The 22,914-nt window shown below is 42.4% G+C and overlaps 1 protein-coding gene across 5 annotated transcripts in view; it reads left to right on the top strand.

Moving 5' to 3' along the window:
• The window catches only part of LOC130282780 (oocyte zinc finger protein XlCOF6.1-like), a 136,372-nt gene that overhangs the window by 62,096 nt on the left and 51,362 nt on the right, over positions 1 to 22,914 (top strand). For 2 of the 5 annotated variants that reach the window (XM_056531492.1, XM_056531493.1), the window contains exons 4-9: positions 1,490 to 1,613; positions 3,224 to 3,327; positions 6,556 to 6,670; positions 13,127 to 13,224; positions 13,449 to 13,542; positions 15,766 to 20,241. In XM_056531492.1, the coding sequence (XP_056387467.1) occupies positions 1,490 to 1,613; positions 3,224 to 3,327; positions 6,556 to 6,670; positions 13,127 to 13,224; positions 13,449 to 13,542; positions 15,766 to 17,333 (2,103 nt within the window). In that variant the 3' untranslated portion in view covers positions 17,334 to 20,241. Of the gene's footprint in view, positions 1 to 1,489; positions 1,614 to 3,223; positions 3,328 to 6,555; positions 6,671 to 13,126; positions 13,225 to 13,448; positions 13,543 to 15,765; positions 20,242 to 22,914 lie in introns of those variants that run through there. The other 3 variants (XM_056531501.1, XM_056531489.1, XM_056531490.1) reach the window with 3 other exon arrangements.

The raw sequence follows: 22,914 nt of genomic DNA, 5'->3' as shown, positions 1-22,914 counted from the left end.
GGGCAGTGTTCAATAGGGCTTCGACCCTGCAGGTGTGTAAGGCCGAGTTCAAAAAGTTCTACTAGGTGCACACTTCTGCGTCTGCTGATGTTGGTTTTGGGCGAAAAGTGTTGCAGGCGGCGGTGGCGTTGCCATCTGCCTGATATTCTGTCTGGGTTCTGTTTTCCAACCCCAGGGACTGCTTTGGTACATCCCATGGTTCCTGTGTCCCCCAATGGAGCCGAGAAAAGATTTTCTTTTATACTTACTGTAAAATCTCTTTCTCTGAGGATCCCTTGGGGGACACAGCACCAACCTGTTGATTATTAGTTTGTTGCACTAAGAGCCGATTTCCTGTCAGTGGGCTGGTTCGATTGATTATTTTTTTTGTCTGGGCCTGTGTTGTTATTTGTCGGTTCCTCCTACTGCTTTGGAACTAAACTGATTAGCTCAGAGTCAGTGGGCGGGGTATATCCTGCTAGGAGGGGCCGACTTCTTTTTTTAAATTTTTTTTTATTAAGGCCTAGTGTCAGCCTCCTAGTGGCAGCAAGATATACCCACGGTTCCTGTGTCCCCCCCAATGGATCCTCCGAGAAAGAGATTTTACAGTAAGTATATAAAATCTCCTCCTTTTTATACATTTGAAAAGGAAAAAACTTGTTACTATGCTTTATACAGATTGCAATGTTTTTTGGGGGTTTTCTTTCTAATATATTTTTCTTATAATTTCTTCTAATGTGCAATAGAGGTGGCTGCTGCTGTATATGCAATGCTTTCTCCCGCCTTCTACGGCCAATAACACCATCCCCTTCGGCTGATATCTCTGCACCCTTACATAAATAATCACCACCTCCTCCATGTCTGTGAAGGGGACGGGGTCATTGGCAGGAGGAAGCGGGGATATCACCAGAGCTGGCGGGAATAAGCTTTGCACATACAGCAGCTGACGCCTCCATTGTACATAAGAAATTACCATATTAGCAACAAGATGAATATCTCTTGAATGGCTGATTTTTTCACCTGGTAAGAAGCGTTAGAAATGGGGTCACCCACATCTACCTGTATATTCAATTTAGTGCTGGTGTCCTGCTGTTAGCTTCCCTTTTAAAGGTCTATTCACACATACAGTATTCTGCGCAGATTTGATGTGCAGGATTTCAAGCTGTGTTCAGTTATTCAGTTTACATTGAAATCTTGAGCAAAAAATCCTGGGCATCAAATCTGCACAGAATACTGTAAGAGTGAATAGACCCTAAAGGGAGTCTGTCAGCTCATATTCACTATATGTTAGACTGATGTTTATCGCTGTAAATCAGACTTGCCTGTGCCATGCTGCTTACTCCTGGGATTGCTTGTAAAATCACTTTGGTTCAGTGGGTGCTTTTGCCCAGGAGGGTGCCGCAGCATTGCTTATTTCCTTGGTCCCCCACCCTTCCATCTTATACTTCAGTGATGTTCAGGGCTCCCCTTCCTCAGGACTGAAAGTGGTTAAAAAATGTGTTTGTTTCAGGTTCCTTTGAGGTGTCAGGATGTCGCTGTCTATTTCTCCGTGGAGGAGTGGGAATATTTAGAAGGACACAAGGATCAGTATGAGGAAATTATTATTGAGACTCACCAGACTCTTTTATCACCAGGTAATACCAAGTTCGTAGTGGTAAAGTTTTGTTCACAAAATGTAGTTTTGATGGCACTGCAATTTTGACCTACATGGAAATTCCTACATGGAAATGTTTGTGAGGTAAAAAAAAAAATTTGTAACATTGCAGACCGCGCTTTTAACCTCCCTGGCGGTATGATTCTTTCTGGAAATTTGTACCAAAAGCGGTACAATTTTTTGCACTGAATTTCACATCTCCCCCCCGCCCATTTCACATCTCCCCCATCACATTCCCCCTCCCTTGTCACATTCCCCCTCTCCCTTGTCACATCCCCCCGTCACATTCTCCCCCCTCCTTGTCACATTCCCCCCCTTGTCACATTCTCCCCCTTCATGTTACATTCCCCTCCCCTTGTCACATCCCCCCCTTGTCACATCCCCCCCCTCATGTCACATTCTTCCCCCTTGTCACATTCTTCCCCCCTTGTCACATTCTTCCCCCCTTGTCACATTCTTCCCCCCTTGTCACATTCCCCCCCTTGTCACATTCTCCCCCTTCATGTTACATCCCCCTCCCCCTGTCACATACCCCCCTTGTCACATACCCCCTTGTCACATACCCCCCCTTGTCACATTCCCCCCCCTCATGTCACATTTCCCCCCCCTGTCACATTCCCCCCCCCCTGTCACATTCCCCCCCCTGTCACATTTCCCCCCCCCTGTCACATTCCCCCCTCTGTCACATCCCCCCCTCTGTCACATCCCCCCCCTTTGTCACATTCTTCCCCCCCCTTGTCACCTTCTTGTCCTGCAGCAGCATACACTAGGTTTGCCAGGCAGATTTCAAACCTAGTGTATTTGCTGCAGAGCAGGCTTTACACCACTGCGGCCTGTGATTGGCTGAAAAGTGAAAGGTCCTGTAAGATGAATAGAGCAGGGACCAGAGCGCACGGAGGGGAACAACATCTTCAGGGACCGGGACTAGGTGAGCAAAAGTTTTTTTTATTTTATTACTTTTTACATTTAGCTCAGTGTTTTTCTAACAGGGTGCCTCCAGCTGTTGTGAAACTACTACTCCCAGCATGCCCGGACAGCCTTTGGCTGTTCGGGCATGCTGAGAGTTGTAGTTTTGCAACAGCTGGAGGCCCCCTGGTAGGGAAACACTGACTTTTAGTATTTTTCTTTACCTGCTCTGGCCGGCCCCCGCAACGGGAGCCGACCAGAGCAGATAATCGCATGTTTTCCCGGATGCCGCATCGCTATATCGCATTGCTTTTGCGATATATCGTGCAGCCCCGCCGGGAACTCTGCAATTCTACCCCGAGCGTGACTCGGGGTTACCGATCCTGGCAGGGAAAATTAACCCCGAGTCACGCTCGGGATTACCGCTCAGGAGGTTAAGTTCTGTTAAAATAGCTTATATGGCCTGAACAGAGTCACTAGATGTCTCCATTAGAGCCATTGGAATGAATGGCTCCGGCTGCTCTCTGCCACAGTATATGTCGGCATCCCTTTTTTGGCAGAATGCTGGTGGATCCGTGTGACAGAAAGTAAAAACTTGTGCAGTTTTTTCCAAAATCATACTATAACTGAATGATAAACATGGATCTTTTATGTTTTGTCAATATTTGTGTGTGTCTTCTACAGGTGAATCTAGCATGGAAGAAACACAAGAGAGATGTCCCTGTCCTCTATATTCCAATAATTACAGATATTCAGAGGAAAATCAGAATGGCCCACAGGATTATCAGGTAAATGGATTTAATACATTATATATTTCTGTTATAATATTATTATATACATTTTTTTTCTTGAAATATCTAGAGCAGAGGTCTCAAACTCAAATTATCTGGGGGCCGCTGGAGGTAGAGACTGGGTGTGGCTGGGTCACATCAAGGCAGCATAGGATCCCCCCCATTAGGCAAGGCAGCATAGGATCCCCCCCATTAGGCAAGGCAGCAAAGGATCCCCCCCCCATTAGGCAAGGCTGCATAGGATCCCCCCCATTAGGTAAAGCTGCATAGGATCCCCCCCCCATTAGGTAAGGCAGCATAGGATCCCCCCCATTAGGTAAGGCTGCATAGGATCCCCCACATTAGGCAAGGCTGCATAGGATCCCCCCCCCATTAGGCAAGGCTGCATAGGATCCCCCCCCCATTAGGTAAGGCAGCATAGGATCCCCCCCATTAGGTAAGGCTTCATAGGATCCCCCACATTAGGCAAGGCTGCATAGGATCCCCCCCCCATTAGGCAAGGCTGCATAGGATCCCCCCCATTAGGCAAGGCTGCATAGGTCCCTCTCCTACGGGTGGATGGCAGGGACGTCAGTGACATCCCTGTGTAAGCTACTTTTTCCAGTCACTGCGTTTTAAAAGCGGCCGTGGGCTTGCAGAGGATTAACCTGGACATTCTTGATCTTCCAGGACACAGGGATGTCCCAAATCCTGACTGGACAGGGGGCAGCAAAATATCACGAGGGCCGTGGGTTTGGCGCCCCTGATGTAAAGGGTGATGGATTGATATTCGGAGTGTAAGGATATTTTGTTTACTCAGGTTTTTAAGGCTCATTTTCAGCCTCAAAACATGGACCTTTTTACAAGTGAAAAGACCTTTTTCACATAAATGCCCCAAAGAAGTCCTCAGCACTTATTTTTACAGCCGAAACAATTATGGCTTTGGGCTATGTATCACAGCAGCTGAAAATAACCTTTTTCTAAAACATATATACTTTAATGGTATGCTTTAAAATGAGAATAACTAAAGCAAAAATAAACTATAATTTGTGACCTATAGGTGAAAAAATATATCAAATAACGAGACACAGGTCCTATTGTTAGATAGACAGCACCCTGTGAGAGAGATAATGTACCACAACTGTCAGTCACTGCGGATATGTCAGTGGTACAATTAAATACATTCTCATATATATTCAATGGTGCTACTCATAATCTAGGACCTCTCCCCACACCACGTGAGAAAGGTGATAAGATAAAATGTTACAATTTGGTATCCGTTCCGACGCGTTTCCCCCCAACTTGTGGGGTTTCTCAAGGAACTAATAGGATACAATCAACAGTCATAAAAATAACTTGTCTCTGGTGTTTTTAGATTGTCTCTGATGCAGTAGGTGCCTGAATAAAAAAAATACATAAACAAACTATTTGCATCTCTCTCAGTCCAGCATAAAAACTGCTAAATACATACATGAAAGAAATGAAAAAAAGATATATATGCAAACTCTCCCCAGGAGGGGTACATACCATAACTTGATTGACACCACTCTCATGGCCGATAAATTATGGACAGTCTATTGTACTGCATCTCCAAAGAAGAAACACTAGATAAATAAGCAGCAGTACATGTCCGTCAGTTTTAAAACACATTGCATTAACACAGTCAAGCAGGGGAGACATGATATAACATGGTACCCAGCTGTGGTACATACCTATCTCATGCCCGCCTTGTACCAACAATGGATACCGAGCGCCACGATAAGCGCACTCCTTAATCACCGGCGGCATGTGTATGGCTCAGCATACTGCCATTAAATACACCGGCCGGCATACACTTCCGGGGTAACACCGATGCACTTCCGGTATGTACCCGTCTGCGTAATGCGCATGCGTGACTTCCCTGCTTCTGAAAGTGTTTTCTGTGATGTCACTCAGATCAAGCGCAGGCGCGCTCGGATTTCTCATCCCACAGCGCCCACATCAGTGTCTCCGTATGCTCCCAGTCAGTTTTCTTAGCCTTGTTTCCGTTATTGTTTATCTTTGTGTTGGTTACAAAGATAAAATAACAAAGGTTTTTCACTTGGCCTTGAGGACAGTTATTTAATTTTGCGTTTTTGTTTCATTTCAGGAGCCATCACTTCTATTTTTTTTCATTCTGAGACCAATATGCGGGTTTGGTTTTGTGTCATTACATTTGTATTTTGTAATGACACCTTTAAGTTTACCAGGTACAACCCAAAAAAAATTTTTGTGAGGGGAATTTGTTGTTACGAAAAGGGGTGTTTGTGGTTACAAATGGCATTTTACTGTAAAACTGACAAGTTCTCTTTATTCTGTGGGTCAATATTATTAAATTGATACCCATAAAATTGACCCCTGTAGCTTTCTTATGTTTCCGTATACAGGGCTGTATTGCACTGTGTTCTGTCGTTTTTTACATTGTAGGATTTTTGGGGTAGATTAATCATAACCTGTCCAGAGGATCGCTGCTTTTATTTCTGAAAAGCCTGCAAAAAAAAAATGAAAGAAGCGATCTGATTGGTTGCTATGGGCAACTCAGCAACTTTTCCTCTGGACAGGTTTTGATAAATCTCCCCCTTTTATGTGTAAAATGGGAAAATAGGGGTGTATAAAATGTTATTGGGGGAGGGACTCATTCATTAAAAAAAAAAAAGTAAACTTTTTACTATTTATTATACATTTTTTAAGCCACCATAAGGCACTATTAATAGCAATCTTTTCACTGCGATCTACTTGTACAGCCTGCCAAAAGACAGACCATATAAGAGGATCCCTGGAGATTGGCACAGAGCAGATGAGGAATCCCACATATGCTTTAGATGCTGTGGTCAATAGTATTTTTGGCATCAACGTGCCGTCTTTGAAGCTAGTATAGCTCCTGCGCTTGCTTCATAGTTGGAATGTACCAGGGCGGACATTTACCAATGTCGCTAAGGGGTTAATATGTGTTGTGAACCCAAGCCTTAGGGAACATAGCATTAAAATAAAAGTGTGTGGGGAAAGATCTGTTTTCCTCCTGAATTCAGTTGGGGGAAAAACTGCTTTATTATCGGGATGTTTTTGAAAGGAAAAAAACGGCGTGAGAACATAGCCTAAATATTTATTACTAACATTAAATATTTTGCTATCCTGACAGATGGAAATAACAACTTTTTTAATTTCTTTACAAAATTTCTCAAATGCCCTACTTTATTGCAAATAATTTGTTTTCTATGTGGGAATTAGATTACAATCCTAAATGATATAAAAGCTAAAGACAAAACAGAAGAGGAAGAAGACACATATGTGGATGTAACCCAGCTCTGTAAGGAGGAGGACATCGCTATATATATCTGCACAGGTAAGTGATGACCATTAAATGCTTTTTTGTTAAATTGGAACATTTTATTAAACATTATTTTATATAAAACAAACAGCACAAAAAAACTTACATAAACCCAGAACACCCCCCCCCCCAATCCCACTCTCACAGAAACCCCCTCCCCCCCCCCCTCCCCCCAGCCTGTGTCTTTTCTTCACAGTAGGGAAAACCAGAACAATCCTGGAAAATAATGCAGTACAATACAATAAATCATCCCACATATAAGAAGCATGGTAAAGGCAAAAAGCATATGCAAAAATACTGTACTGTATAAGCTTTACATGGGAACAAGTGTAATATCAAATAACACTAAAGAGGGGGCAACAACAAGTGGCAGACACAACCCGTACATAGAAAACACAAAACGACAATGTAGAAAAAACAAGAAGATGTCACAAACAGAAATTTGGGACACCCGTTGGGCCTCCGACACGGCAAGCCACGGGGTCATAGTTAAAATCTGTGTCCACTGCTCATCCGATATGGGACCCACATCCACCTCCCATTTATCCTTAATACTCAACGGATAGGCCTCATGATAAGAGGACAGCAATTCCCTATACAGCACAGAGATGACACCTTTAGTAGAGGTCTGAGTGAACAAATCATTTACCACTGCAGATGAGCCGACAGTCAAATCACAAGCCCGAGACTGCGCATCAAGGGCATGTCCCAATTGTAGGTAACGTTAAAAAAAATGAGTGAGGAAAAAAAATTCCTCCCACAGTTGAGCAAATGACTTCAAAATCGGCCCATGATACACCTGGGAGAGATACAAAACCCCGTGAGTAATCCTAAGGGGCATATCAGGTAACGAACACAGTTCAGATAGACTAGGATTATGCCAAAGAGGAGAATATGTAAAAAAAAACAGGATAGTGCATAAGAGTCTTAAATTTCATCCATACCTTACGGATAAGGATAAAGGTAGGAGGGAAGTCTGGGGGACGAGTCTGTGCAGCCATTTCCAGCAGAAAAATAGGGGTCACTTTACCAATGCGCCTGGAGACTAAATCTCCCATACGCCCCATAGTAGCATATTGCGCCCACCCCTTCAACTGTTGAACCTGTGATGCTAAAAAGTCTAGCCAAAGATTTGGAATAGACAAACCACCCGCCTCTTTGCCACGCTGCTTTGCCACTGATCCTAGTCGGCTTGCCATTCCAAATGAACTCCCTAAATAAGGATTGAATCCTAAGAAAATATTTCATAAGAATCCAGACAGGGGTGTAATGTAAAATATACAAAAACTGGGGCATAAGAACCATTTTAACTAGGTTAGAACTATCGATCATGGGTAGGGGAAGCATACGCCAAGTAACTACTTTACAAGAACTACGGTCTAGCAGTGGAACAAGATTGAAAGCAACATATTCAGAGGGAAGGGCAGTAACATACACACCCAGATATTTAAATTGTGAAACTACAGGAAGGCCTACCCTAGCAATAACTGGTATAGAAGGGAGGGGGTCAAGAGGAAGGATCTTGGATTTGTCCCAATTAATAGATAGGCCGGAGTAACTACCATATAATTCTAGAAGGGCCATCAAAGGAGGCAAGGAGTGCCCCACATCTCCCAGGAGGAGAAGCATGTCGTCTGTATAAAGGGCAATACGTTCTTCCAAGTCCCCATAATGGAAGCCTTTAAACTCCGTGGATGCCCTAATTAGTTCCACCAGGGACTCTATTGCTATGGCTAATGGGAATGGGGACAGAGGGCAACCCTGGCGTGTACCACGACCCAGGGGAAAGGAGTGAGAAAGCAGGCCGTTAGCCCAAATTCTAGCACCAGGGGCAGCATACAACAGATGTACCCACGTCGAAAACTTAGGGCGTAATCCCGTGCGGCGCATAACACTCCACAGGAAGTTCCACTCGATGCTGTCAAAAGCTTTGGCAGCGTCGAGTGAAAGCACAGACCTACAAACAGCGCCCTCAGGCTGCAGCTGGAGCTTCAGAAAGAGCCTCCTGAGATTTCTCCGGCATAAACCTGTCTGATCCCCATGCACCCCAAGTGCTTAGATGGTTGGCCAAGACTTTCGCTATCGACTTATCAGAGCACAGCAGGGATATTGGTCTGCATGAGCCTGCTGAAAGCGGGTCTTTACCGGGCTTCAATAACAATACTATAATTGCCTCTAGCATAGACCCAGGAAAGCCCTCCGCCGCAGCCTGATAACCCCCAGCAACCGGGGCAACAGAATATCTTGATATTGTTTAAGATACTAGTGATGGAGTCCATCAACACCCATTGACTTCTAAGAAAGCAAGGCCCCCAACTCATTCTCCAATTCTTCAAGAGTAACAGGCTCATCTAAAAAAAAGATCCCTCTGGGTCTGCGACAGGGCCGGGAGCGAAATGCCAGAAACAAACTGGTCAATAGCAGCAAGATCATGTGTCAGTTTAGAGGAATATGTCTTCACATAAAAGGATATCAAGACATTCAAAATGTCCGCATCATCTTGGACAACAGTCCCGGCACTATCACAGAGGCAAGGGATAGAGGCGAACCTCTGCTGGGCTCTAATCGTATGAGCCTCACTCAAAATAGCGCTGCTGTTGAAAGAAGCGCCTGTTAACTGCCATCTGCAACAAATGTGAGTCTAACAAAGTCTACAAAGATTATCAACTATCTCTAGTCAGGCCAGAAGGGTCACTGAGAAACTGTTATTCCGCCAGGAGCACTTGTTGCTGCATTGAGGTTTGAATCGCCCTATTCTTAGATTTACAGGTGGTAATATCTCTGATGAAAATTGTAGTAGGATTATGTCTTCTCCATAAATCTGCCCACCCCACCTCCTCCACAAATCTAGCTAGGAATCTCAGAAGGCCCTCTGTTTTGAAACCTATCAAGCATCGGCTGTAGCAAATTATTGAAATTCCCAACCACCAGGAGCGGTGAGTCAGGCAGAGAGGATAGAAAAGACACCACCCAGTGCAAGGTATCACTCGAGTATGAGGGGGGGGGGGGGGGGGGGGGGAATATAGAGCGCAACCAGCACACACAGGGTACGGTTAAAAGTGCCATAAAGGTAAACATATCTACCCTCCGGATCAATAAGACTAAAAACACATGAAAATAAAATGCTTCTATGAATGAGAACACTTACACCCCGGGCATGTGAGGAAAAAGTGGTGTGGAAGGTATGACCAAACCATGGTTTATTCAGCACATGTTTAGTATCACTCATCAAGTGTGTCTCAGAGAAGTACAATAAAGCAGGTTGATAGGGTTTCAGTGCCTGAAAAACAGCACGATGCTTGGTGGGATCATTGAGGCCCCTTACGTTCCACGCCACCACATGCAAATCAATAGCCATAAGACAATTAAGGAAGCATAAGTGACAATGTAAGGGGGTGGACGCAGGAGCCGTCAATAAGTGAAACTGGGAAGAAACATAAGACAGAGCACTGCACAATGAAAGGACACTGAACAACACAGACATCCCAGACAAACAACAAAAAGCAGGTAGAGTGAGCAACAAAAAAATAGCACAGGTAGCGTGACCAGGTGAAGTATAGATAGAAGATACTTCACCAACATGCCATGCTCAAATCCGAGCAAATGAGAACAAAACATAATGAGGACATCTGGCAACATAGATAAGTACCCAGAGAACAGATAACCAGTAATATAAGCAAAAAATATGAAGGCACAGCATAGGTACAGAGGCACATTCAAAACTACATGGCCTAAATATACAGGAAGTCCCAGGCAGGCCGGCAGGTCCAACATCATCAATACACATAGTCCTCAGGTACGGGAGCGCCGTATTTGCCCCTCGTGTATATCAAGCCATTCCACAGCCGCCACAAAGGAGTCAAACATATGGGTAGTTCCTAGAGCAACTACGCAGAGGCGTGCAGGGTATAGCATAAAGTACATCACATTTAGTGCACCCAGACGTCGCTTAACATCTGTATATTTAGCTCTCCTTTTCTGAACTTCAGCCAAAAAATCCAGGAAAATAGAGATACGGCTGCCATTGATAGTGAGCAAGTCCATGTCCCTGGCTTTACGGGGAATGATGATATCTTTCTCTTTATAGTGCAAAATGCGGATGAGAACAGCTCAAGGTGGGGTCCAGGTCGGAGGGGAAGATTGGGCACCCAGTGGGCGCGCTCAACAGCAAATAAAGGCGTCAAAGTCTCTATTCCAAAAATATTAAGGAGCCAATTTTCAAAATACTCTCCACGACCCTCGACTTTTTCAGGAACACCTACTAGGCGCACATTGTTCCGCCGCAGGCGGTTTTCCATGTCATCAGATTAGGCGGCAAATGCAATCAGATTATTAATCACACGATGCATATCTCTTGAGCGGAGGAACCTGATCCTCCAGATCCCCCACCCTTTCCTCAGCCGCACTAACCCGCTCAGAAACCTTTTGCATATCATGGCCGATAATGTTAATGTCCTCACGCAGGCCACCCAGTAGCATTTGTTGCCCTTGGAGACAGCCAAAAAGATATCCTTCAAAGTGGGCTCTGCAGGAGCAGATGTAGATGATGGGGTATTTAATGTTGCAGGCACTACACCAGCACCAAAGGGGTTAACATTTGCAGAGAGCTGTGTAGTTACACCAGGGAGAGTCCCAGCAGAAGAGATAACACTGAAAGGCTCAGCATGGTCATCAGGGGGTAGAGCAGCAATGTTAGAGGAGTCCCCTTGGCAGGCAGATGGCACTCCAGAAGAGAGAAAGTTAAGTTCAGACTGACCTGTGGCGGCATGACTTTCAGGTCCGCTCAGCACAGTGGAGGGGTCCGCGGCCGCAGAAGAGACAGAGACCCCGACCAGCCAGTCAGCCCCATCCTGCTCCTCCTCGCTCCAGTCATCCACCGGAGCCCGCACCGGTGGCTCTGTGACACGTGCGAAGTGCTGCAGCCGCTCCGCAACTCCCGACACCTCTGCGCAAGATGGCGCTGGCTTCCCCTGAATCTCGGCCTCACTCTCTTCCGGCACTCCCTGTGTCTTCCTATTACGTCTCCGCCTGGCCATCTCTGTATCAAAATGCTCCAGACACCTTCCCCCACAGGTAGGCAATAAGAAAAAGCTGAATTCTGGCCAGATGTCCAGGATAAATAAATGATGCTCAACGGAGCTCCGGACTGCGAGTCTGCTCACATGCCGCGCTAAGCCATGCCCCCCATTAAATGCTTAACTCCTAAGACCATGTTTACACAATATTTACAGCTGGTATTTTTAGCTGTAAAAAAAACAAAACTTTTTTTCATATGTCTTACCTTTAAAACTAACACTCTTACTTTCTTCGCTGCTGCTGTATACGATCCGTGCACAGAGTGGGGGACAACACAACCCCTCCATGCATCTCTACACGAGTGTTGTACTTGTGTATCTCCAGCTCTCCCATAGAGATGCATGGATAGGGGATAAGTATTTCAAAATGGAGTACCCCCTTTAACTGTAAATGGTGTAATGGTGGACACAGGACAGTAACCAAGTCTCATAATGGCAGGAAAAAAAAAGTTAACAAGAGTGGGAAGCACTGGAACATCATGAACACCTGTCTTCCTGTTCTTCCTCCCAAGTCCCTGTGAAAAGTGGCGTAGTCTGTTAGGATGTAAATAGCCAGTGCTCTGATCAGAGACAGTTACATATGCTCCTTGTTCAGTCTTTCATTCTATAGTCTCTTCTATTTGTACATGAAGAAATTCTTTCCCTATTACACTTCTGATCTTTGTCTCATAGAACATTAAAGGAGTACTGCAGCCTTAGACAACTTATCCCCTATCCGCAGGATCGGACCCCCTGCGATCTCCCGTGAGATCTCTCCTGCATGGGGAGAGCAGCGGCCCTGTACAGGAGATTTCGGGGGTCCCAGCGTTCGGACCCCCTGTGATCAGACACTTATCCCCTATCCTGCGGATAGTGGATAAGTTGTCTAAGTCTGCAGTACTCCTTTATCTAAGGCTGCAACCCTCCCCCTCCATGTATTCTCCATGGGAACAAAGGAGACTGCTGAGAACATAACTCTCCAACGCTTCCATAGAGAATGCGTGTTGACCCCGCCGCATGCATGAGGAGAGACAGGGTGCTGTTCAGGAGATCACTGGGGTCCCAGTGGTTGGAACCCCCACAATCAGACACGTATCCCCTATCCTGTGCATAGGGCGTAAATTTTAAAATGCTGGAGTACCCCTTTAAAAATAAAGAGGAAAGACATATACTTGTACTCCCTGCTGAATCCATGTCTGGCTCTGGCTCAGAAACAGCTTTGGTTGTTTTATTTATTATTATTATTTTTTTTAAACAAAAATCTGCTGTATGTGACACCAGCCGCCTGTATGCCCCCTTTGTAGTGCTGCTTCACTACTGCACGACGTGCTCCAATGCATGTAAAACACACACCCACCACATGCTGGATAGATGATTATGGGTAAATTTGTTCCTTCACCATATGTGTCTTCTACAGATGAATCCAGTAAGGAAGAAACATCAGTTACATGTCCCAATCCCTTGACATCTAAGGATTGTCCAGAGGAAAATCAGAATACCCCAAATGATCATCAGGTAGATGGAATATCAAATGTTAGACATGATAGTGTTTAATCTGCACTCATTTATTAAATAGCCTGTTGTTTATTATTATTATTATATATATTTATTTTTGGTGTAGGTGTATGCTTCTGCCATCATATATATTGCGGTTATGATTGCTGGGCTGACAAATTGTTGTTCCTTTTAAAATTTTAACTGTTGTCTTAATTTTTTATTGTTTGAATTGGGTAACAAAGCACTATAATATGAAGGCAAAAGAGGAAGAAGGGACATATGTGGGTGAAACCCAGCTGTGTAAGGAGGAGGAAATTCCTATAGACATCAGCACTGGTGAGTGATAAACATTAACCCCTTAAGGACACAGCCCATTTTGGCCTTGTGGACACAATTTTTTTATTTTTGCATTTTTGTTTTTCCTCCTCGCCCTTTAAGAGCCTTTTCCATCCACAGACCCTTATGAGGGCTTGTTTTTTTGCGCATCCAATTGTACTTTGTAATGACACCTTTCATTTTACCGTAAAATGTACAGCACAACCCAAAAATATTATTTTTGGCAGGAAATTGAAAATAAAACCGCAATTTTGCAACTTTTAGTGGGTTTTGTTTTTACACAGCGTACTTTATGGTAAAATTGAAAGCCTTTTTTTCATTCTGTGCATCAATACGATAAAAATGATATCATGTTTACATAGCTTTTCTGTTTTTGTACTGCTTTTTAAAAACATATTCCTTTTTTCTTTTTGGCATTTCAATCTATTGATTGCTTGAACTATTCAGGACTATGCATAGGCATAGCCCTGATCAGTTATATGAGCATATTGCGGATATAACTGCTCAGGGCTATGCCTATGCATAGTATTGAATAGTACAAGCAATCAATAGATTGAAATGCCAAAAAGAAAAAAAAAAAAGGAATATGTTTTTAAAAAGCAGTACAAAAACAGAAAAGTTATGTAAACATGGTATCATTTTTATCTGCTGGTATGGTCTGCCAAACCATACCAGCAAATGGCAGCAGAGCGGCACGGAGCAGGTAAGGAGAGCTCCAGCCACCATCTTGACTCATCGGACCCCTTAAATAGTGCTGCAGGTCGTTCAAAGAGTCTCACAAAGACCACAAAATGCTTTAGTTGCTGTCATCAGTATTGATCACAGCATCTAAATGGTTAATGGCAGACATCAGTATGATCACTTGTGTCCACCATTATCGTTGATGTCCTGACTGCTGATAACCGCAGCCGGCATAGCCCAATCACCATGTCGGACACAGTGATCGCAAAACTATGCGACATACATATATGTCCCAGGGCAGAGTGACATGTATGTTGCATGTTCTCCAGGGGTTAATGGGGGAACTTATCATTTCAAGATAGATAATATTCACAAGGTCGGCCAATAATGTGTGACTGTTTAGCTGCTAATTATGTGTATGGGTCCATGTTTCCCCTACAAAGCAAAATAACAATAGAATACTAATAAAATCAGCGCATTATACAGGACTTAGAAGAACAAATACTGTGTAATATAGGAATTATTGCGAATAAAGAATAAATTATATAAACGCTCTAAAGCAGATATAACGCTCTGCAGTTTCTACAGGTGAAATGTTCTGCAGGCTAATAGGCAGGTGCATAGATAATTCATAAAAGTTTATGGAGCCGATGGATAGCTATACAAGAAATAGAGTAAGTCCGTTATGATTCTTTTAGGATTCCTGAAAACGAAGATTCCTCAATATGGAGTCTGTTTGTAAGAAAGCAAGCAGCTTTAGTGAATGGGAAGGTCGGGAGTCTGCTCTGGCCGGTGGAGTCTCAACCAGACGCTTTCCCGCTGGAGTAGCTCTTCCAGTGTATGAGTGACGTCACTACTAGGTCTTGTAAAGGACAAAGTTAATCCGACACGTTTCGGAAGCTTGCCTGCTTCTTTTGTCTGGGAAGGAAGCAGGTAAGCTTCCGAAATGCAACAAATTAACATAGTCTTTGCCCTTACCTGGTTGCTGCCTAAAATGCTTGACACCATCTGAGCCGAATAAGTTAATTTTGGTTAATTTTGGTTCATACAATAGAACACTGTTCCAGAAATCCATATTCTTAGTCTGCTTGTCTACAGCAAACTGCTCGCTGGCTCTTATACTTATACTTATTCTTTAGAAGAGGCTAGTATTGCCAAAGTTTGGACATTAATGGATGTGGGTTACACACTGTTACACTGGCTGCGCACTCACTACATTGCAGCAGTGTCATTTCTTGTCACATGAATAAAATATTTACAATAATGTGAGGGTTTACTCACTTATGTGAGATACAGTATATATTAAAAATATATATTTTGTCATCATTTAATGTTATATACTGTACTATATACATCATGTTTGCTGTTTCATTGATGTACTACCTTGATGACTTTGTCGGGATACAAAAAGAGAATTTCTCTTTAGTGTAGAAAATTATATTTTGATATGTATTGTAGCAATTGCTTGGGAAGCTCCATCTACAAACATTTTAAAATATTTATTGTGTTTTTGCAACAGATAAAATATGTTTTTATTTCCAGCAGATGTCTGCACCAAAAACTTTGTGGGAAATCTCTTATCTCCAGGCTATGAAGTAAAATCTAACAATATCACAGAAGATACAACTATACCCTTTGTCCATCACAGCAAAGATATGCACGGCGTATCTACTGACCCTGGAAACCACAAGGAACCTTTATTGGGTCAATTACAGATTTTAGGACAAAGCACAGGAAAAACTGAGCATAAAACCATTCCTTGTTCTGAATATGAGGAGTGTTTTACAAGTAAATTAACTACTTTTGAACATCAGAGAACTCTCACAGGAGAGGAGCTATTTTTATGTCCAGAATGTGGGAAATGTTTTAGCCAGGAGTCGGATCTTTATAATCATCAAGTAAATCATACAGGGGGAAAGCTATTTTCATGTTCACAATGTGGGAAATATTTTTCTAGTAAATCTTATCTTAGTGAACATTGTTTAACTCACACAGAGGAGGGGCCGTTTTCATGTTCTGAGTGTGGAAAATGCTTTACAAGGAAATCGAGTGTTATTGATCATTTAAGAACTCACACAGGGGAGAAGCCATATTCATGCCCAGACTGTGGCAAATGTTTTAGCCAAAAGTCCAGTCTTGTTAAACATCGACTAACCCATACAGAGGAGAAGCCATTCTCATGTTCAGAATGCGGAAAGCATTTTATAAAGAAATCAAGTCTTGTTACACATCAGAAATGGCACACAGGAGAGAGGCCATTTTCTTGTTCTGAATGTGGGAGGTGTTTTACCCAGAAATCAGTCCTTGTTATACATCAGAGAATTCACACAGGTGTGAAGCCCTATAATTGTTCTGAATGTGGAAAAGGTTTTGCAAGAAGATCATGTCTTATTGAACATCAGAGAACTCACACAGGGGAAAAACCATACTCATGTCCAGAATGTGGGAGATGTTTTAGCCAGAAGTCAGATCTTGTTAAACACCAGGTAACCCATACAGGGGAGAAGCCGTTTTCATGTTTAGAATGTGGAAAGTGCTTTACTAGAAAATCATATGTTGTTGAACATAGTAAAAAACACACTGGAGAGAAGCCATATTCATGTTTAGAATGTGGGAAATTGTTTGGCCACAGGACTAGTCTTTTTAAACATAGGGAGATCCATGCAGGGTCAAAGCCATTTTCATGTGCAGAATGTGGGAGAAGTTTTATAAAGCAATCAAGTCTTGTTAAACATCAGAAATGCCACACAGAAGAAAAGCCCTTTTCATGTTCTGAGTGTGGGAAAAGTTTCACAAGAAAATCAAGCGTTCTTGAACATCAAAGAACTCATTCAGGGGAGAAGCCATTTTCATGTTCAGAATGTGGGAAAACATTTAGCCAGAAGTCTGATCTTGTGAAGCATCAGAGAACTCATACAGGAGAGAAGCCATTTTCATGTTCAGAATGTGGCAAATCTTTTAGACATAAATCAGATGTACTTAATCATCAGGTAATCCATACAGGAGAAAAGCCATTTTCATGTTTAGAATGTGGGAAATGTTATAACCATCGATCAGCTCTTGCCCAACATAAAAAACGATGCCATGTTCAGGCTGTAGCAAATGTTTGACACTAGCTGTAGTGCTCCATGAAAAATCCTTTCAGAGCCCATAATTGCCCCAGTGTATGTGTTACATCTCCCACCAAGGTGAAATGGTGTGAAGCTTAGCAGCCGAGCAAAACCTGGATCTCTGTACAGCTCCAGACACCATGCTGCATTTCACCTTGTCTTAAGGGAGCTCCCAGTCCCTTATGTTCTTTCTGATGGAAGGTAATGTACAGAACTACTAGCCACTTCTCTTGCCTGCCTTCCTGTCTGCCTTACCTACATAGGCCCAGAGGCCTACCTACCAGGCACTCACCAGGCATCTCATCTTGAGCACATTCACTGATATTTTATATAAAGATCCCTTAGCCATGTCCTGCATTGGGAAGCTCACAGACTGACTAACCTAACATGGCCTAAGTAGATTCCTTCCTGGAATGAACTGATAACCATGCAATGGCTGGGCTGGATTAGGACTGAAATTCAGGCTAGACTGTACACGCACACTTGCCCATTTGCTGTATGAAAGGAAACAGTAAATATGTTTGTGCACTTGTGAGCTATATGGCTGATCAGGATGTGATTTGCATATATGGAATAAATACTAAATACTGCTGTAAACTGCATTGTTGACTTTAGACATGTGAAACTACCCACAGGAAAGTTGTGATTGGGAGGAGGGAAAATATTTGTAATAGAGACACCATGGTCCACAGGGAAATTATTGTCCAAAGCGTTTTTATTTATTTATTTTTTTTAGTTGTGCAAAGTGCAAATATCCACCCAGTTTTTCAGGAGTGCTTGCTGAACGGCTGCGGTTTTGGGTGCTCGCCAGATTTATAGCAGTTTGTTTGCAAACAAGTGTAAACTGCTGTTGAAATAACTCAGAGCTTGAGAAGATTTCTAATTCAACCCTTATGAGGCTAATGCCAATTGCCCTATATCAAGGGAAAAAATTCCTTCCTGACTCAAAGTATGGCAATCAGAATAAATCACTGGATCAATGTTCTGTCCCCATAAATCTAGTATCCATAACCAGCAAAAAAAACACATGATGTAGATTATCATGAATTAGTAATATATTTTATTGGTTAAAAGAACACAAAAAGAGCAAAACTACAACAGAATACATAAATACCAAAACCCACGAAAAAACTTATGCTCAGGCACGGCTAGTAGCACATACAGAAAATGGGGTAGATGTCCATGGTGATAACAAATAAATGAAAAGGGACAAAGTCACAAATATGAAGATGTAGAAAAATTCAGCATATACCAGAAAGCAAACATAAATTGCATGAAAGGGGGAAGCTGACAACCTAGATATACAAAGAGCAATAACAGGAATGGTCTGTGCACCTAACGGAGAGATATCTCACCTCCAGGGGCTGGGAAATTGAAAAGAAACCCGCAATTTAGCAAATTTTGGAGGGTTTTGCTTTCACGCTGTACACTTTACAGTAAAAATGACATGTTTTCTTTATTCTGTGGGTCAATACGATTAAAAATGATACCCATGTTATATGCTTTTCTATAATTGTACCACTTAAAAAAAAAAAATTAGTATGTTTGAAATTGCCCTATTTTGACCACCTATAACTCACATTTTTTTATATATGGGGTGGTATGAGGGCTGATTTTTTGCGCCGTGATCTGTAGTTTTTATTGGTACCACTTTTGCTTATATTTTACTTTTTAATCACTTTATTATTTTTATTTTTGGAATAAAATTTGACAAAATAAGCAGCAATTTTTAACTTTTTTTTTTTTTTAACGTTTACGCGGTTCACCATACCATATGATTAACATTATATTTTGATAGTTTGGATATTAACGCATGTGGCAATACCAAATATGATTATTAATTTATTTATTTTTACACTTTTTGGGGGTAAAATGGGAAAAAGTGACAATTTGTATTGGGGGAGGGGATTTTTCAATTTTTTTTTAACTTTTCTTTCTTTTTACACTTTGTTTTTTTTTTATTTATGTCGCCATAGGGGACTATTTATTGCAATCATTAGATTGCATATACTGAACAGTGCTATACATAGGGCATAGCACTGATCAGTATTATCGGCGATCTTCTCCTGGATCTCAGACCAAAGCAGAAGACCCCTGGAGATGGACGGAAGCAGGTGAGGAGACCTTCATCCGCCATTATTGTTGATCGGATGCCTGTGGCAGTGATGCGGGCGATCTGATCATCCATTTTAGGTGCCACAGATGCTGTGATCTGTATTGATCACAGCATCTGAGTGGTTAATGACTGACATCAGCGCCATCACTGATGTCAGCTATTACTGGCTGGTCCCTGGCTGCTGACAGCAGCCAGGACCTGCCGTGCATGATGCGAGCACCGGTCTGTCCGGTGCTCCCGGTCATGTTCATGATGTAAATGTATGGGATGGTGTGTTAAGTCCCACTGCATCATGACGTACATTTACGTCAGATGTCGTTAAGGGGTTAATATATACTTGCTTTTTTCTGATCCACATCTATAACTTTGCCCTCATCACTTTAAAGGGCAATTTATATAATTAAAGAACATTATAGAGTTAGTTTTTCTCCTTGGCAACAAGTCTTTTTGTTTCCTCTTTTGCTGCTTTTATCTGTTTTTTATATATTTTACTTCTTCCAAAAATAGCACCGCACCTATCCGCAGGTTGTGTGTGAAATTACAGTTGGGCTCAAATCACTTCTGTGGATCTGAGCTGCAATACTACACACAAACTGGAAACAGGAGTGGTACTGTTTATTGAAAAAATTAGCTCTGGTTTTCTAATCCTGGATTATAAATTTTTACCTTTTAAGGATGTGTGAAATTTTTGCTAGGCTCTGCAACTGCCTGGAGTTTGATATTGATAGAGGCTGCCTATTGATATGTTGTGCCCAGTTTATGCCATCAGAGCCACACATACCTTGTTAAAGGGATTCTCCGGTGCTTACACATCTTATCCCCTATCCAAAGGATAGGGGATAAGATGCCTGATTGCGGGAGTCCCACCGCTGGGGACCCCCAGGATCTTGCACGCGGCACCCCGTTTGTAATCAGTTCCTGGAGCGTGTTCGCTAGGGGTCTGATTACCGACGACCACAAGGCCAGTGGCGTGTGACGTCACGCCTCCGCCCCTGTGTGACGTCACACGCCACCGGCCCTGTGGTCGTCGGTATTCAGACCTGGAGCGAACACGCTCCGGGGACTGATGACAAACGGGGTGCCGCGTGCAAGATCCCGGGGGTCCCCAGCGGCGGGACTCCCACGATCAGGCATCTTATTCCATATCCTTTTGGATAGGGGATAAGATGTGTAAGCACCGGAGAACCCCTTTAAGCAGTTACCTGCTGTTTGGGTGGAGCTCTGAAGGGTAGCTGCATCATGCAACATTTGAGGCCTACTTAGCTAATATTGTGTGCTGTACCATGATAAGAGTTTTAGGAGTGTTAAAATATTAGTTACCTATCAGAAGTGACACCATATAGGAAAGTACACCTGTAAAGAGGAGTGTAGTGATATTTTTCAATCTACATTTAGTTTAAAAAAAAAAAAAAAAAATGTAGAATAATTAAAGGGGTACTCCGCTCCTGAAAATCATATCCCCTATCCAAAGAATAGGGGAAAGGATGTCTGCTCGTGGGGAGTCTGGCCACTTCCACGTTCTCTTCGGCACGGCACCCCATAATTCATGTCTATGGGAAGGGACATGACAGCTGTGTAAATAAGCTTCTGTATTCAGTGCGTCCTCGTTGCCGGATCAGACATCTTATCCCCTATTCTTTGGATAGGGGATAATATGTTTAGGGGCAAAGTAAAGAATGAAAAGTGCCCTGTTTTGATATTAACTAGCACCTCGGTCCTATTTATACAGGCAGCATATATATGGCCTCTCATCTCTTACTGTGAGTATGACTACCTATTGTACCATGCTACAGAAAGGGTAAGCACCCATTTTTTAGGGCGGACAGTATATCTTGTGTAAATGATAGGAGGAGAAGAATTGAAATACTCCCTTTGGTATTTGGTATTATCCTTTTTCTGACAGGTTATCATTCCTGCTGGGGAGTATCATATCCATGATGATTATTATCATTTGATATTACATTGTATAATCTCCCTTGGCCATTTGCTGAAATTGTCTGACACCTTGTATTTTGTGAACATGCTATATATTTGATTATCCTTTGCATTTTAAAAAACTCTGATGATATTCGATCTATTCTACATTTTGATTGAACAGAAATGCATTGGGTGAATAGCAAGGGGGTAATATACCTATTAGATGATGTACAGAATAAGGGGTCATCCAGTGTTATTGACTGGGGGGCTGTATTTATAGCTAATTACCCTTTTCTTTTGTTGGTGATAGTACCACTTTTTTTGACACACACCCATTAAAATATTTGGTGTAGTTTTAATGATTTAGAATAAAAGGTTTAATTTTATGGCACCTTTCTTTTGTTTTTCACAAGTCCTGGCCCGTAAGGTGAATTATTGGTTTATGTATGACCCTATCCTGTTACATAGTTATTAGACACTGAAGCCAACCAAGCCCAGAAGCTGGGTCTTCTGGGTATGTCAGTATTCCTAATGTAAGTGTTTTCCAACCAGGGTGCCATGCGCTATTGCAAAACTACAACTCCTAACATTTGCAAAACAAAACTCCAAGTTTTGCAACAGCTCCAGCTACCCTAGTTGGTACACAGTGCCTCATGTGGTAATAATCTACCTGAGCACACAGGAGGGCTCAGAAGGGAATGTGTGTCTTGATAGTGGTGCAATTCTGAGATGCAAACCATGCCACCCCCACTTATACGGAACTGAGGAAGGGACAAGGGTGTCCAGAAGGTCCTATTGCTCTGACTATCTCTAATAAACGGTTAAACCTGAAAGTTTCTGTGGTTACTGAACTGAAGGAAATTTACAGCAGCGCTTCTGCAGAAAGACCCACTTTTTGATTGATGTTCCTTCATTCCAGAAACATGACTTGGACATATGTGTAGGTAAAAATAAACTTTGGATCTGGAGGATGATACAAGAGGGAAAAAAAAGAAAGAGGCATTCTTAAAATGAATAGTCCAATAGTAAAAGATAGGTGTCTGGCACTGCCAGTTTGGGTCACCTCTATCCCGTGCAGTATGGTTATCAGATATGGAGGTGTAATATGTCCAATATGCAACTTCATAGCAAAGAAGAAATGCCGCACTCACCAGTAGACGTGTTCAACTTCTCTAGTCTGTGTTATATAGACTACTAAAAAAGCGCGCTAGTGTGTGTCTTAATCCTGATTGACAGGATGCCTCATGTGATCTCAGGAAGCGCATCCCTATGACGTAAACAATCCTATATCACATTAGATAGCTAAAATATATAAAATTATTTAAAAATCTTTTTTGTATGTTATAAAAGGTTGTTAATAAAATAATATAAATGTGTATTGATAACACTTCTTGGTCCTTTTTATTGCGGCAATGCTTCCTCTATTTTCTTTCATATTACAATAAAGTGAGGTGTATATTTAGTTTTCTATTGTCATATCCACTTCCACATCAATAATTGCTTCCTTTAACAATGTTTCAATGTTTATTTGTTGTTATTTACCTACTC

Source organism: Hyla sarda, chromosome 7, assembly GCF_029499605.1.
Source record: "Hyla sarda isolate aHylSar1 chromosome 7, aHylSar1.hap1, whole genome shotgun sequence".
NCBI lineage: Eukaryota > Metazoa > Chordata > Amphibia > Anura > Hylidae > Hyla > Hyla sarda.
Note: the sequence above shows the minus strand (reverse complement) of the source record. Positions and strands in the feature narration are given on the sequence as shown.